This window comes from Danio rerio, chromosome 18, assembly GCF_052040795.2.
Source record: "Danio rerio strain M-AB ecotype USA chromosome 18, GRCz13ab, whole genome shotgun sequence".
Lineage (NCBI taxonomy): Eukaryota > Metazoa > Chordata > Actinopteri > Cypriniformes > Danionidae > Danio > Danio rerio.
The window spans coordinates 52,250,001-52,264,363 of NC_141038.1; the positions used below are offsets into that span (position 1 = coordinate 52,250,001).

Below are 14,363 nucleotides of genomic sequence, written 5' to 3' on the forward strand. Positions count from 1 at the left end.
ATTTTACACTACAAATACAGCTTATAGCTTTTATTTATACTAGGCTTGCTATGTTAGTGCAGGTGGTATTATGAGAGGGGCCAACTCATTGAGCATGTAAGTGCAAAATAAGTTATTTCTTGCTTGTTTTATAACGACTGTAAAGTACATTTTAATTAAATGATTAAGACATTAACGAATTCTGGCAACATTACGGATTATTCTTGCATTTGGCCGCAAAGTTAGCATGGGGTTTATTTTGAATTTGACAGGAAACGTTATGGTCTTCAGCAGTAAAACATGTGGGTGTCTGATGTTTAGGATAGTCTAATATATTATATAATTACTTGGTGAATAAGCACACAGTGCCAGTTATGTAGCAGTGAAAACAAACGTGTGTTGATGTTTCCTACATTTCATCTCCTCTGAAAAGTTTAAAACAACAAACGAAAAGAGAGCAAGCACTTATAAAACCATTTAATACACTAGTTTGGGAGATAAAATGATATGAGGAGTAAACTAGCAGACACGTCACACAAATTAAATAATAGCATAATATTTGGACATGTGGTGACAGTAAAAATAAATGTAAAAAATTTAAATAAATAATAAAAATAAATAAATAAATTAATTAATTAATTAAAATAAAAAAACAAATATATAAGTAAATAAATAATATAATATAATAAATAAATAAAATATTAAATAAATAAATAAATAAATAAATAAACAAACAAACAAACAAATAAATAAAAAATAAGTGAATAAATAAATAAATAAGTGAATAAGTGAATAAGTGAATAAATGAATAAGTGAATAAATAAATAAATAAATAAATAAATAAATAAATAAATAAATAAATAAATAAATAAATAAATAAATGAATAAATGTAAGGGTTCATGCTGAAAGTCCGGTCTGATGTTTAGGATAGGCCAATATATTAACAGGCCCGTAGCCAGGAGGGGTTCGGGTGGTTCAAAAAAACTTTCCCCCCTTCTGACAAAGTCCAGATTTTGGCCTCTATATGAGCTCATTTGTCCTATTTTTGAGAGTAAGCCATCATAAATTGTGAAAATAACCAATAGAAGAAGGTTTTAAGAAGAATAACCAATAAAAGAAGGCTTTTTTATTTAAATGGACAAGTTGTGACTGCGGAGATGAGCTTGCTAGCTTGTTATTTGCATATAGGCTACAGTTTTTAATTTAAAACATTAACAACAGATTGACATTTTTTATTGTTTGTTTGTTTTTATGATGGATGATAATAAATTAGCATTTAGAAAATGATTACATTGATTACATTCTGACTACATTCTTACAGTCTGATTACATTATATATAAACTGTAAAAACTCAAAGTTTAAACGCACATTTTTAGATGTAAATCTTTGTAAACAAAAAAAAATAGTATGATAAACACTTTGACAAAAATGTAGGAAGTATTTTTGTTGCATTAAAACGTGCCATAATGATAACCATCCAACAAGCCAATGCAGCAAAAGTGTTCAAAACGTCACTAAAATGTATTTAAACGTCGAATAACTGCAAATAGATCCAAAAAAGAACCACCCCTTTTAATAGGCTGTCTGTTTAATTACTTGATAAATAAGTACACAGTGCCAGTTATCACAGTATTGCCATTTATAAAAGTTCCAGTTCCTGCTATTTGTGGTAAGGTTTGACGCCATTTATAAAATATGACATATCTGACTGAAAAGAAAAGTGTCTAATTTCCTATATTCACACGATATCTAACCAAGACTGAATAGTTATACAATATATATCCATTTACAATATAATATATTTGTTTATTTTCATGTGTAACACACGTCATAAACCATCCAACGTGACAGCTGTTTGGCAAAGTTCAAATGTCGACTGATTCGTTGAATGTCTATGGTGATTCACTATGTGCTCTAGTCACGATGAACCACCAATGCGTTTATAAAAACGAAAATATGAAATTAAAACTAAACACAAAAGCAAGCTTTATATTTTTATCTCGCGCACTTCCTCGGCAACAAACGCTTGAGGTGAAGCGCTGAAAGTGCGGCAGCTGAATCCTCCGGCGGGTTTCCAACCCGGGCTGATGACGTATCTCTGAGCAGTCAACAGACACACACACGGTCGGTCCGGACTGGAGCGACACCGGGGCCAATATTTCGCTCTTTTTCTGCTGTCTGCGCGATTTTGCGGTCTGTTAAACATCATTTATGCGAAGCGACCGGAGTAGAGTGTGTACACGGAGCACACGAGGCCGTTTGTTGTGGTTTTTGTGGACGAGAGCGCGCTCCGGAGTGTGACGCCTGTTTTTATTTGTGTTCACTGCGACACGGAAAGTGACAGTGCAGGATTCCTCGTCTTGACAGCTTAAACACACGACTGGAGTTATAAACATGCTGTTGCACTTTAAACCATTGTCTTAAAGAGTCAGTTTTAGTACTTTATCCGTCTTGGTGTCGGAGAGCAGGCCAGTGGAGAAAGCCTGATCCTCGTCATCTTCATAATCTTCATCATCCAACGCTTTGTTTATAGTGCAATATTTGCGATTTGAATGCTTATACTAGTGTTTAGCTTGATCTTGGAGGCGAGGAGAGTAGCAGTATTGATGGTGGACTTTAAGTACACGGTGTTTGCTGATAATGTCAACAGTATGTGCATGTGACACTCTTTTAATGTGTTCAGCTTGAAGCTAAAAGATGTTGAGCAGAGCACAGGCTTGGAGACAGATGCTAAAGTAAACTTAGAATAGAGTCATTTGCCTGATGTTACCCTTACAAACCAATAATACAAAAAAGGAATGAATGAAGTGAGCTTTATGTCTTAGCTCTGAGTATTTATACTTATGATGTGAGGGTTTTTTTTGCACTAGCTTAGGAGATATTGGTTTGAGAGGTTTGCATCGCAGGTGGTTCAATTGTTTTTTTTTTTAGTACTTGACAGGTTGTGGCGTTCTCTAGTTTACTGGAAATGAGAAAATGAATTGCGAGGATCAAGCTGTAGATTTGTGCAAAGCTATAGATTTGTGCAATGTCTCTGACAACACTATATCACACCCCACGCCCGCGGAGGAGATCCTTCCACGGGATGGCCTCCAGCTGATGGATGGAGACCAGGAGGAACAGGACGCCGCCGTCCTGACTAGATTAAAAGACGTCCATTTGAAGGATGATGCACTGCATACTAAAAACAATGGATCCATTGCAGTGTCCGCTGACCCTGTTAATGGTTCTGCTGGAGACCTGCAGCAGAGCACAGTTGAGGAGCCGCCGGTGACCAAGTGCTCTGTTGGAGATGTGGGTGATGATGGTGAGATGGATATCGGTGTGGATTTAAGTCTGGATGAAAATGGTGTTTTGGAGTTTGAACCAACTGCCCAGACTCAATCTGAGGAAAGTGCCTCTAGCTGTGAAAACTCTCTAATATCAGACACTGTCATAGAACTGCATTCGCAGGAACCTTTGGAGGAACACAGTGTTGATGTGCCCTCAGAAACAGTCCCAGCAGCTGCCACGCCGGTGGTAGAAGAAGCTGGGATTAAACATGGGTCAAAAAGGGTGACCTTTCCATCAGATGAGGACATCGTATCGGGTGCGGTTGAGCCGAAGGACCCTTGGAGACATGGTAAGTGGAGCTTTACAGATCTTGCAAACTCAGGTAAAGCTTATTTTATATTCGCACATTCAGACTTCCTGGTAATCTTTGGCAATTCTAAATAGGGAAATCATATTTGCTGCCAATGACTATCAAAGTACATCGTTGTTAATCAATTAAATAGTGCTAATGTTGTTTTGAAGTCATGCAATTTCAGACCGAATAGTCAAAGTAAATAATATAGAGACCATGTCACAAGTTCTCACTGTTCAAAAATGAAGAGATTTGGGAATATAACACTAACTTTACCACAGTGTCTTGCTAGGGATGAGCAATTTGACAAAAATCTTGTATCCCGATATAAATCATCTCATATTCTGATACATCATGATATAGTACCTTTTCTGTAAATTTAATTGATTAATAGTTTATTTACACTAGGCATGGGACGATACCAGCTTTCAAGGCTTACCGCGGTTTGAAAAAAATGAAGGTTTTAAAACAGTCAAAATTTTTTCTGCAATATCGTTCCTATATGAAGAAATAAAATGTCATATCACAATATAAACTAAATAGCTGATAATGATGCATATTACGATATGTGTCTGCTTTTTGTTGGCTGTATGTGGGCGGAGTAATACACAAAGGGTAAAGAGGCTGTAGGAGTTCTGATATTGCAGAATATCGCACGGCTATCAGCCAATCAGATTTGAGAACCAGACAGAATTGTTGTATAAATCATGATATAGTACCTTTTCTGTAAATTTAATTGATTAATAGTTTATTTACACTATGCATGGGACGAGACCCGTTTTCAAGGGATAGCGCGGTTTTAAAACAGTCAAAATTTTCTGCAATACCGTTCCTAGGGTATATGAAGAAAGAAAATGTCATATCACAATATAAACTACATTTCTGATAATGATGCATATCACGATATAGTGCCTTTTTCTGTTAATTTAACGGGCTCTATGCACAGCTAGAGTTTTAGGGCGAACGATAAAACTTCTGGTTAAAGCTTAATGTGACTATTTCAGTTTACAAGGTTGTTTTTTTACAGCATCGATGTTGTAATGTAATTACAATGCATTTAGTTAAATAGACTAAGTAGCATTTATTTAGTTTGTTCAAACCATTGTAACCACTAGTGCCGTCAGTACCAACAGGCTAGTGCGGAAATTCCCAATAGTGTCTGGATGCAGCCTTTATGATGCAAGCTGAGATTGCATCACTCAGCGATGCAGTCTCAGACACAATGCACTCAATGGAGTGAGTGATGTCACTGTGATGCGTAGGGTTAGGGCTGGGGTTAGGCGAGTGCATTAAAAAGCATTGGATGCAGCTCAGATTGCACTGCACCAGGTCTGCATCCAGACCCCTCCCGAAATTCCATTGAAAATACTGGGGTAAAATAAACTGTCATATTTTAAAGACATGGCAAGGGAAACTGGAATTTAATGCAGTGGTTCTAGTGCGATCTGAGACCCAGTTCATATCAGATATCTAACAGGCAGTGAGGATCGCTGATTTGTAAAGAAAACAGATCTTAAACATGACAATTTTGTAATGGAAATACAGTTCACCGGAAGCCCTCGTGCTGCCTGGCTGAGAATTAAAAGTCTGTGTGCATATAGCTTATTGATTAATAGTTTGTGTATCTGACTGGCTCAATAAAGAATTGACTCTTTCACTGGCATTTTCCCACGATTTGTTTAAGTGCAACGTTCAAACCAACATTAAACCCTGAGCTAAAACCTTTAGAGCGGTGGTCACCAAACTTATTCCTGAAGGTCTGGTGTCCTGCAGATTTTAGCTCCAACCCTAATCAAACACACCTGAACAAGCTAATCAAGGTGTTACTAGGTATACTTGAAGCAAGTTGGAGCTAAACCCTGCAGGGACACCGGCCCTCTTGGACCAAGGTTGGTGACCCCTGCTTTAGACCGTTGCAGACCGTATTGCTGAGACGCTGTGACCATGTGTGATCTCCTTCCGTTTACATCCATTATAGTAATCAATTTAAAATAACACACTTCCTTTTTAAACAAAACACTTCCGAAACATAAATTAAATACTGCAGATATCAAAATATACATATAACAAAGAAGAGAGAAAAAATGCATATCAAATAAAATCAATATTAACATATAAATGTTTAAAAACTTTTCACCTTTAGGTGAGTTAGGATCATCACATGTGTTTCTGTTCTGCTTAATAGCAGAACAATGAGAGAGATATGTGTTGAGAAATCGTTATAACTCTTCTTGAAAGTCAAGTTTACACACAGTAAGATTATTCTGCCTCTGAATAAGCTCAGGTGATGGTGTCGAGGTTTTGGAAGTTTCTGATTGGCTAATTGACAACATGTTAATTTAATTGGAGGCACAACTGTAGACTAGTATTTAAGGAAAAGCTCAAACACACTGCTTCCTTGTGTGACAACATGGGAAAATCAACAAGCCAGAATCAACAACAAAGCCAGATTACCATTAGCTGAATGACACTGGGAAAAAGACTCATGTTTGGAGACATGTCCTGTGCTCTGATGGAGCTAAGATTGAACTGTTTGGCCATAATGAGCAGTGTTACATTTAGAGGACAAAGGGGAAAGCACACAAGCCTAGCAACACCATCTCAACTGTGAAGTATGGGGGCGGCAGCATCATGTTGTGGGGCTGTTTTGCTGCAGGAGGGACTGGTCCACTTCACAGCATAGATGGCATCATGAAGAAAGAACATTATGGAGAAATACTGAAGCAACATCTCAAGACATCAGCCAGGACATTAGAACTTGGCCACAAACGGCTCTTCCATACAGACCATGACCCTAAGCATACTGCCAAATTTGTTAAAATGTGCTTTACTGACAACAGAGTGAATGTTATGGAGTGGCCATCACAAAGCCCTGATATCAATCCTATAGAAAATGTGTGGGCGGAGTTGAAAAAGCTTGTGCGGGCAAGGCAGCTAACAAATCTGACTCAGTTACAGCAATTCTGTCAGGAGGAATGGGCCAAAATTCTTTCAAACTATTGTGAGAAGCTTGTGGAAGGAGACTCAAAACATTTGACCAAAGTTATACAGTTTAAAAGCAAAGCTAAAAAATGCCACGGAAATGTGTGTAAACTATTGACTGTCTAGAAATTAATAAACAATTCTCTAAAACAAAATTTAGCAAATGTAAATAATTTAGGTGATCCTAACGGACCTAAAATAGTAAACTTTTAATATGATTTACCATCAGACATTATTTTTTTTTAAATAGTTATGTTCCTTTTCTTAGAGTGTATGCAAACTTCTGGTTTCAACTGTATATTAATCACATGGAAAGGGCTGTTTGTGTTGTTATTTGAAAGTGCATCTTCAAAAATTTTGTCATTAATGTGATTTTTCTCACTTTTTAAAAAAATATAATTTCATGATATGTTTGATTTAGAATGTTGAGATGAAAAGTACATGTTAATGAAGTCTTAAAACAGGGTAAACAGTGTACTTTCACGCATGCCACTTTCTCCCCATGCTGTTAGACACGTTTCTATCTGGAGTAAAACGTTGAGCTCATTAAAATGATGAATATTATTACTGTAAACGATGTATTTTTACAATCACATGAAATAAATGGTCACACTTTACAATAAGGTTTATTAGTTAATGTTAATTAATGCATTACTAACATAAACAAACAATGAACAATGCATTTACTACTGTATTTGTTCATGTTATATTCATACTCATGGTGCATTAACTATTGTTAACAAGCATGGACTTGGATGTTAATAATGCATTAGTAAATGTTCAATTATGATTAATAAATGCTGTACATGTGTTGTTCATGATTAGTTCATGTTAGTAAATGCATTAACTAATGAACCTTATTGTAAAGTGTTACCAAATAAATGATAAAACATAACAAACTGCTTTTAATTTCATGCAAATGATATACAGTACTTAATATTTGAAGTGGATCAAAAATGTTTGGTGAGTTCAATAGGACTTCGATAACAGTCAGGTATCAAACTACTGCTCTATATAGTCATATTGCACATCCCTAGTTCTTGGAGCATCAAATATTGAGTTGAATCCCAAAAGGAGAGCTCATCTCCTGCGGTTTGCATTGTTGCTCCACTCTAAAAGGTTTGCGTAATTGTGCTCAAACTATTCGTTCCCCGCTGAGTTGAAGCCAAGGCTTTGAACGTGGCTTCTGTTACCTGTTACGCTCCGGCTTTTCCTGAAAGACTCCCGTGATCTGACTGACATTTGATCCGTAAGTCCTCAAGGGTCATTCAGCGGCTTTATAACAACTGCACAGATCTGTTATGATCCGTCTCAGCCTCAAACAGCTGTCTTGTTGCAGATATGGAGGAAAATCTTCCAGCCAGGCAGTGTTGCGTAAAGCGCGTTTTGAGATACCAGCATCTTGTAGGCCGAGTACCGGCTCATAGTGTAAACTCGGTGACCTCCTGTTGATTTGGTTGCTATATTTCAGTTGTATATGAGCCAGCAAAAATATAACAGCATGTTCTTTGCTTTCTAGGCCAAAGGTTTTGAGGTGTGTCTCTGTTTAGCCTGCAGGGAATCTCCTTTGTGCATGGTCAAGGTGTGTGTGGTGTTTGTGCCTGTGTCGAAGACTTGGTGGACTCTAAAATAACGTGACGCAATGAAGCCATCGAGACACAATAAGCTCAGTGTTTTGTCTGACAGCTGCTGTTTGTTTAGTTAGTTCTCTCACATCTCAGAGATGCTTGGAAAATTCATTGTTTATGAGGGATGTTTGTTATTGTAGAAAGTTTAGCCTATAGTCTTAATAATACTGTTTTGTAATCATCTTTAAAATTAATTCTACTCTGAGGATTTTGTTTTTATGTTATTGGAATCATTTATGACTCTGATCTTTTAGTAAAAGAAAGAAATGTCAGTAGCATGTCTTTAAAAGTCACAAAATGGGGATTCATTCTTTTAATTTCCTTTGGCTCAGTCCCATTATTCATCAGGGGTCACCACAGCGGAATGAACCGCCAACTTATCCAGCATATGTTTTACACAGCGGATGCCCTTCCAGCTGCTATCCAGCACTGGGAAACATCCATTTACACGCATACGGTCACTTTAGCTTATTCAATTCACCTATAGCGCAAAGAAGCGCATTTAAAAGGACTCTAGCCAGGACTCAAATCAGCGACTTTCTTGCTGTTAGGCAGCAGTGCTAACCACTGAGCCACCGTATCACCCCACATAGTGGTGATCATAAAGGTTATTTATTTAGGTCAAATATAAGACGTCTTAATTTAATAGAAACATACAAAGGTGATACATGTGGAAAAAATATTAATGGAAGTAAATAATAAAGCTTTAATGTTGCGAATAATTAGGACATTCATCAGCATAACAAAAATAATTATGTAAGAAATCATGTTTTAAATTATTACCAATTTTTAAAACTTTGTAAGAAAGTGTATATAAGTGTAAATATTTAAGTTCATTAAAGTATTTTGGGAGAAAACTGTGATCAATAAATATGTATTTTAAAGCTATTTTTGCTCTTAACTTGCCTGACAAGATTTTTTAGCTATATAAACTGTTCTTCACTTTTAAAATGTATGATAGTCATTATTGTTTTATTTTGATGCCCCAAAAAAAAATTTGTTTTTGATCTGCTTACACACATTTTAAACAGTTCAGTAAGTTTAAATATATATTAGTCTATTACAAACTAATTTGCAATAAACTGTAAAGATGGTTGGTTCCACACAATTTCTTCATGTTGTCAAAACACAAATTAAGTTAACCTAATTCTAGCCGATTTCTTCTGCTTGTGCACAAAACTTCTTGCACGCCCCCTCAAATACGTCGCTCAAGCTTAGCGCAAATGCAGATCTTCTTGTGCGCTCTCAAATAAACGCTGCTGAAGTGCGATTTATTGTGTTTTTGTCACAACTTTGTCTCCAACATTTAGTAGATTTGCAAGGAATATTTATGAATGTCTCTAATAGACATACAGAGTGATAATGCATCGTGAAGTAAAGTGAAACGGCTATACGTCGTGTTTGCTGGCATCACGCACCTGTCAGTCAGTCAGCACGTAACCTTAAAGGGTTAAACAAACAGCGCACAGCACTACTAAAGTTACAGAAAAGTTCGCTCTAATTCACTTACCTTTTAATACGTTTTGGTGCGATTATCACCTGCTATTAAAAAAAACACGACTATGTTTTAAATGAGAAGCTGTAATGTAGCTGTGGCGGGATCAATTTTGGTGTGGCGCCCCGCCATGGAAGAATGAATGTAGTAGAAACCATGAATTTAAGTAGATTGAACATTAACACAATAAATTTGCCCACCCAAAAACTAAAAAAATTGTGTTTATAACTTATTTTAAATTAGTCATTTTAAATAGTCTGTTTGGGTAGCCTACTGACCTAAAACATTTTGTAGATGCCTAATTTACTATCTTTGCTAAGTTTAAAAGATGTAATCTTATTAAAGTCGCATGGTATATTATAATAGAGCATGTGGTATAGTGATGCTTTTGTGAATTAAAGTAGACTGTTGTTTCAAGCAGTCTGTCTTGTGTTTACACTACATAATCCTCTCCTTAGACAGTGTGTGTATAGTTCAATGTATATTTTAAGGAATCCAGGTCCAGTGATCAAGGTATTTGTGGTAGCAGCCTAATGTTTAAGTGTCAGATTAGGAAGCACAAAGGTTGCTGGTTAATTTCCAGGTAATGTTGTCCCTGGAGCGTTCTAGTGATCCCAATCATGCTCTGCCAGCATTGTGCGTTTGATCAGGGCACAGAGCTCTATGTCCGTCCTTGAAAATGCTGCACTCCACTACAGCAGCTGAAGGAGAATTGCAATAATAACTAGAAAATAAGAATAGAGACCAAAACTCTGCCTGATATTGGGAAAAAATCTGATATTGCGATGTTTTTTTTATTTTCTGTGATTCAGTTTTGCGATTTACAAAAGTTTCACAAGATAGTTTGAATAGCAATAGGGCTGCACGATATATCGTTTCAGCATCGACATCGCAATGTGAGCATCGGCAATAGTCGCATCAAAGGATATGCAATGCTGAGTCTGAATTATAGTTGATCAGGAGCTGCAGAATTGTATTTAATTACTGTGTTTATATGGAATTTATAGGATTTATGCAAAAAATGCTAATTCTTGGGGGCTTAGGGGTTGTGAGAAAGGTGTGCGACTTATTTAAGGACCGGGAGGGAGACTTCCGGGAGATTATCACTCGTTTGTAGGCATTATGAGTCCCGCAAATGCATAGAGACTTCCGGGAGACTTGGAATGTCTGAATAATCACGTTTAACAACTATAGTGAGACGCGATCCAGCGGTATATCCTTGATCATTTGTCCGACAGGCACTGCTCTCTGTCATGGAGCTCAGAGGAGTGTGTGTGTGTGTCTGTCTGTGTGTGGCTGTGTGTGTGGTCACATGATGTGCGTTTTCAGCGGACGGAGGGCTGTTTAGAAATGCTAGGTAAAACACTGTGTGGATGTGGATCATTTTCATCTTATAATGGCATTTTAACACGAAGACATATTAGTGTAAACAGGGCCTGAGTGTGTATTTTTCGCGAGCGGGTTTGCGACGGGGGCGGGGCGGAGGATCGGCGATGCCAGCTCAGCATTGTGTTGTCTATTGGCCATCGGCGATGGACGATGTCATCGCCCAAGCCTAGTTTCTAGTCTAAGAATGTCATATTCAAAGCGAATACAAGTAGGGCTGCAACAACGAATTGATTAAATCTATTAAAATCGATTACCAAAAGTGTTGGCAACGAATTTAATAATCGATTTGTCATGTCGTGCAACGCGAAGACGTTTGATTATTAAAAAAAACTTTAGTTGAGAGCGGAGCGGAGTGACTGCACTCTGCCTCTCTTAAGCTCTGATACCAGCAGTGTTCTGTGCCTCATAGACAAGACGCAGCAGAAAGACGAGCAGAGACATACATGGCGAAGACAGAGAAATCTGTGCGACCCCAGACATCCAAGGTGCACTGAAAAAAGTGTTGCTTGCAGAACTGTTGCAAACAACTTATTTGTGTTGAATTTAAACAAACAAATTAAGTTTAATGATGTTCTACTTAATTTGTTTGTTTAAATTCAGCCCAAATAAATTGTTTACAACCACTTAACATGAAAAATTGAGTAAATCCAAGGAATCGTCTTTAAATATATTTTTTTCAGTGTGTGAATACACCCAGCTCTACAATATAGCAGTATTGATATGGCAATATTGACGTTATTCCTAAATATACAGACCCTAAGAATATTGATCAAGAATATTGTTCAGACCCTTTGCACGCGCAGAGATTGAAAGAATTGGAATTGTTTTATTAATTTAAAGTATTGTCAGCAATTTATGAAATGTTTTCATAAATGAGCATTAGGGTTAGGTCACTGCATGATATTGAAGAACATTTTGATGTGCAGTTGCAATCTTAGAAATCTTATAACCAGGATGAGCGTTTTTTTGCCAAGTCTCTTGTTGTGAAAGATGATCGAGGGGTGGAAGCTTTGAAATCACAGGTGTTGGCTGCTCTTATTTCACACTCACACATTGTTCTGCTGTTGTTTAGGTATGAGGAAGTAGTTCTAGTCACCTGCCTGTACTGTATGCTCTATAATTTCCTTATTTTTTTGAGGCTGAACTTCCCACTTTTGTAGCTTGCTTTCCTATACAGTTTCTTCTCAGCCATGGTTTGGGTCTGCAGTGTTCGTGACCTAATCAGAGAAACTGTGGATCTGATTAATAAGCGGGCTTTGTTGTTTAGTTGACGACTTATTAGTTTAACTATATAAAGTATATTTATTTAATCTAAAATAATTAGTTATAACTTTTTAAACTGGGTGGCTCAGTGGTTACCAGCACTGTCATCTCGGAGCAAACAGGTTGCTGCAGCCTCGGCTCGGTCAGTTGGCATTTATGTGTGGAGTTTGCCGGTTCTTCCTGTGTTAACGTAGGTTTCCTTCGGGGACTCCGGTTTCCCCCACAGTCCAAACACATGCACTATAGGGGAATTGATTAACTAAATTGGCCATAGTGTATGTATGTGTGTGTGTGTGTGTGTAAGGGTGTTTCCCAGTACTGCGTTGCAGCTGGAAGGGCATCCGCTGTGTAAAACGTATGGTGAAATTGTTGGCGGTTCATTCCGCTGTGGTGACCTCTGAAATAGAAATATATTTATAAATACATTTTTTCTCTCTCTTTTCCATTAAATATCTGTATTGTCATTCTATACAGATATTGTTATTTAGTGCAGAATTTTCAGCAAACTTTTTTTTTTTTTGCCAGACTGATCATTGATTTTCTGTTCAATGCATTCATTTATATAATCACACATTTTATTATAAATGAAAACAACATTGCTTCATTTATATATATATATATATATATATATATATATATATATATATATATATATATATATATATATATATATATATATATATTAGGGATGTAACGGTATTGTAAATACCGTCATACCGCAATATTAATTTTTTTCGATATTACCGTAGTCGCATGACTCGGTAAAACTATAGGTCTTCTGAGAAAATTTGCTCAGGCGAATGAAGCGAACGGGAGGTAGCGAAAACTACAATACCCATCAGCCCATGCTTGACCATCATCCCTTGCGGTCTGTTGTCGCTACAGATCCAGTAATGCGGAAATGGAGTGTGCTGCTAGAAGCGGGGATGAAAAGAGCTGGAAAGAGCTTTAGTTTGAAAACGCATAAGTTTTGCTATCCAGTAAAACTTACGGTTTCACGGCTGGAGAGGCCGTTTTCATTCTGAAACGCTGCAGCTCCGTCTCAGTGTGGATGATGGAAAACGGAGACATCTGAAAACGGAAGCGGGGCTGCAGACATTCGCCTCTCTGATTGGGGCTTTTCCTGAATATTAAGTAGCCTAACACACACAGTTCAGTCCTGCATTCTCTCCGTGTAAGTTCAGACTTCGCAAGTTTGATCAAGGCTGCAGTCTCTTCTTCTCAGTTTGATATGGAAAAGCAGATTATACCGAGGACACGGGTAAATCTTCAAAGGGAACAGTGTACTTTATAACTTCATTCACATCACCCTGGCTTCGTTGTTTCACTTTGTCAACAATAAAATGTAAACATGATTTAAGGAACTGCCTATTTTCATTTTAATATTAGCAACTTAGCAGACATGTTGAGGCGTCGTGCTGCATATATGAGCGTCATCTTCACTGTGTGGATATTTATAACAAAACGGAGCCGATAACAACTGCCTCCTTTCAATTTCAGTGAAAATACGAAACACAGCCTCTCTTTTGCTGAGTATTAGTTTTAATAATCGATAATGGCCATTTTAAAAGTATAACATACAATAAGTTTATACATTATAGGAAATAAAGGCAAGCGATCAGTCAATATACAGAATGTACGTGCTTACATTAATCATTAACTTATCTTTGTGCTCAGCCAAAACACGTTACCTGAGAACAAGTAATAGATTCCAATGACCAAAGTCAGGGAATATGTCGTTAGATAAAGACAACAAGATAAATGAAATATCCCGTTTAATAAATATAGTGAGATTAGATCCAGCGGGAGATGCTTGATGAGAAGTCCGACTAGCAGAGCTCTCATCTGGGTAGATGGGCTGAGTGTGATTAAATGTTGAATGTGATGAGTTTTCAACAATACTAAATTGAAACTTAATTTTTTTACATGGTTTAATATTTTTTTTGTTATTAAAATTGAAGTTCCTGTTTCAAAGCTTACAGATAGATGGCTAATTTGTA

At 37.0% G+C, this 14,363-nt stretch overlaps 1 protein-coding gene across 1 annotated transcript in view; it reads left to right on the plus strand.

The window, feature by feature from the left end:
* Positions 1-2,070: 2,070 nt before the first annotated feature.
* The window catches only part of ppp1r37 (protein phosphatase 1, regulatory subunit 37), a 71,880-nt gene continuing 59,587 nt past the window's right edge, over positions 2,071-14,363 (plus strand). Inside the window, 1 exon segment of the mRNA NM_001080167.2 lies at positions 2,071-3,603. Within this exon segment, the coding sequence (NP_001073636.2) occupies positions 2,958-3,603 (646 nt within the window). The 5' untranslated portion in view covers positions 2,071-2,957.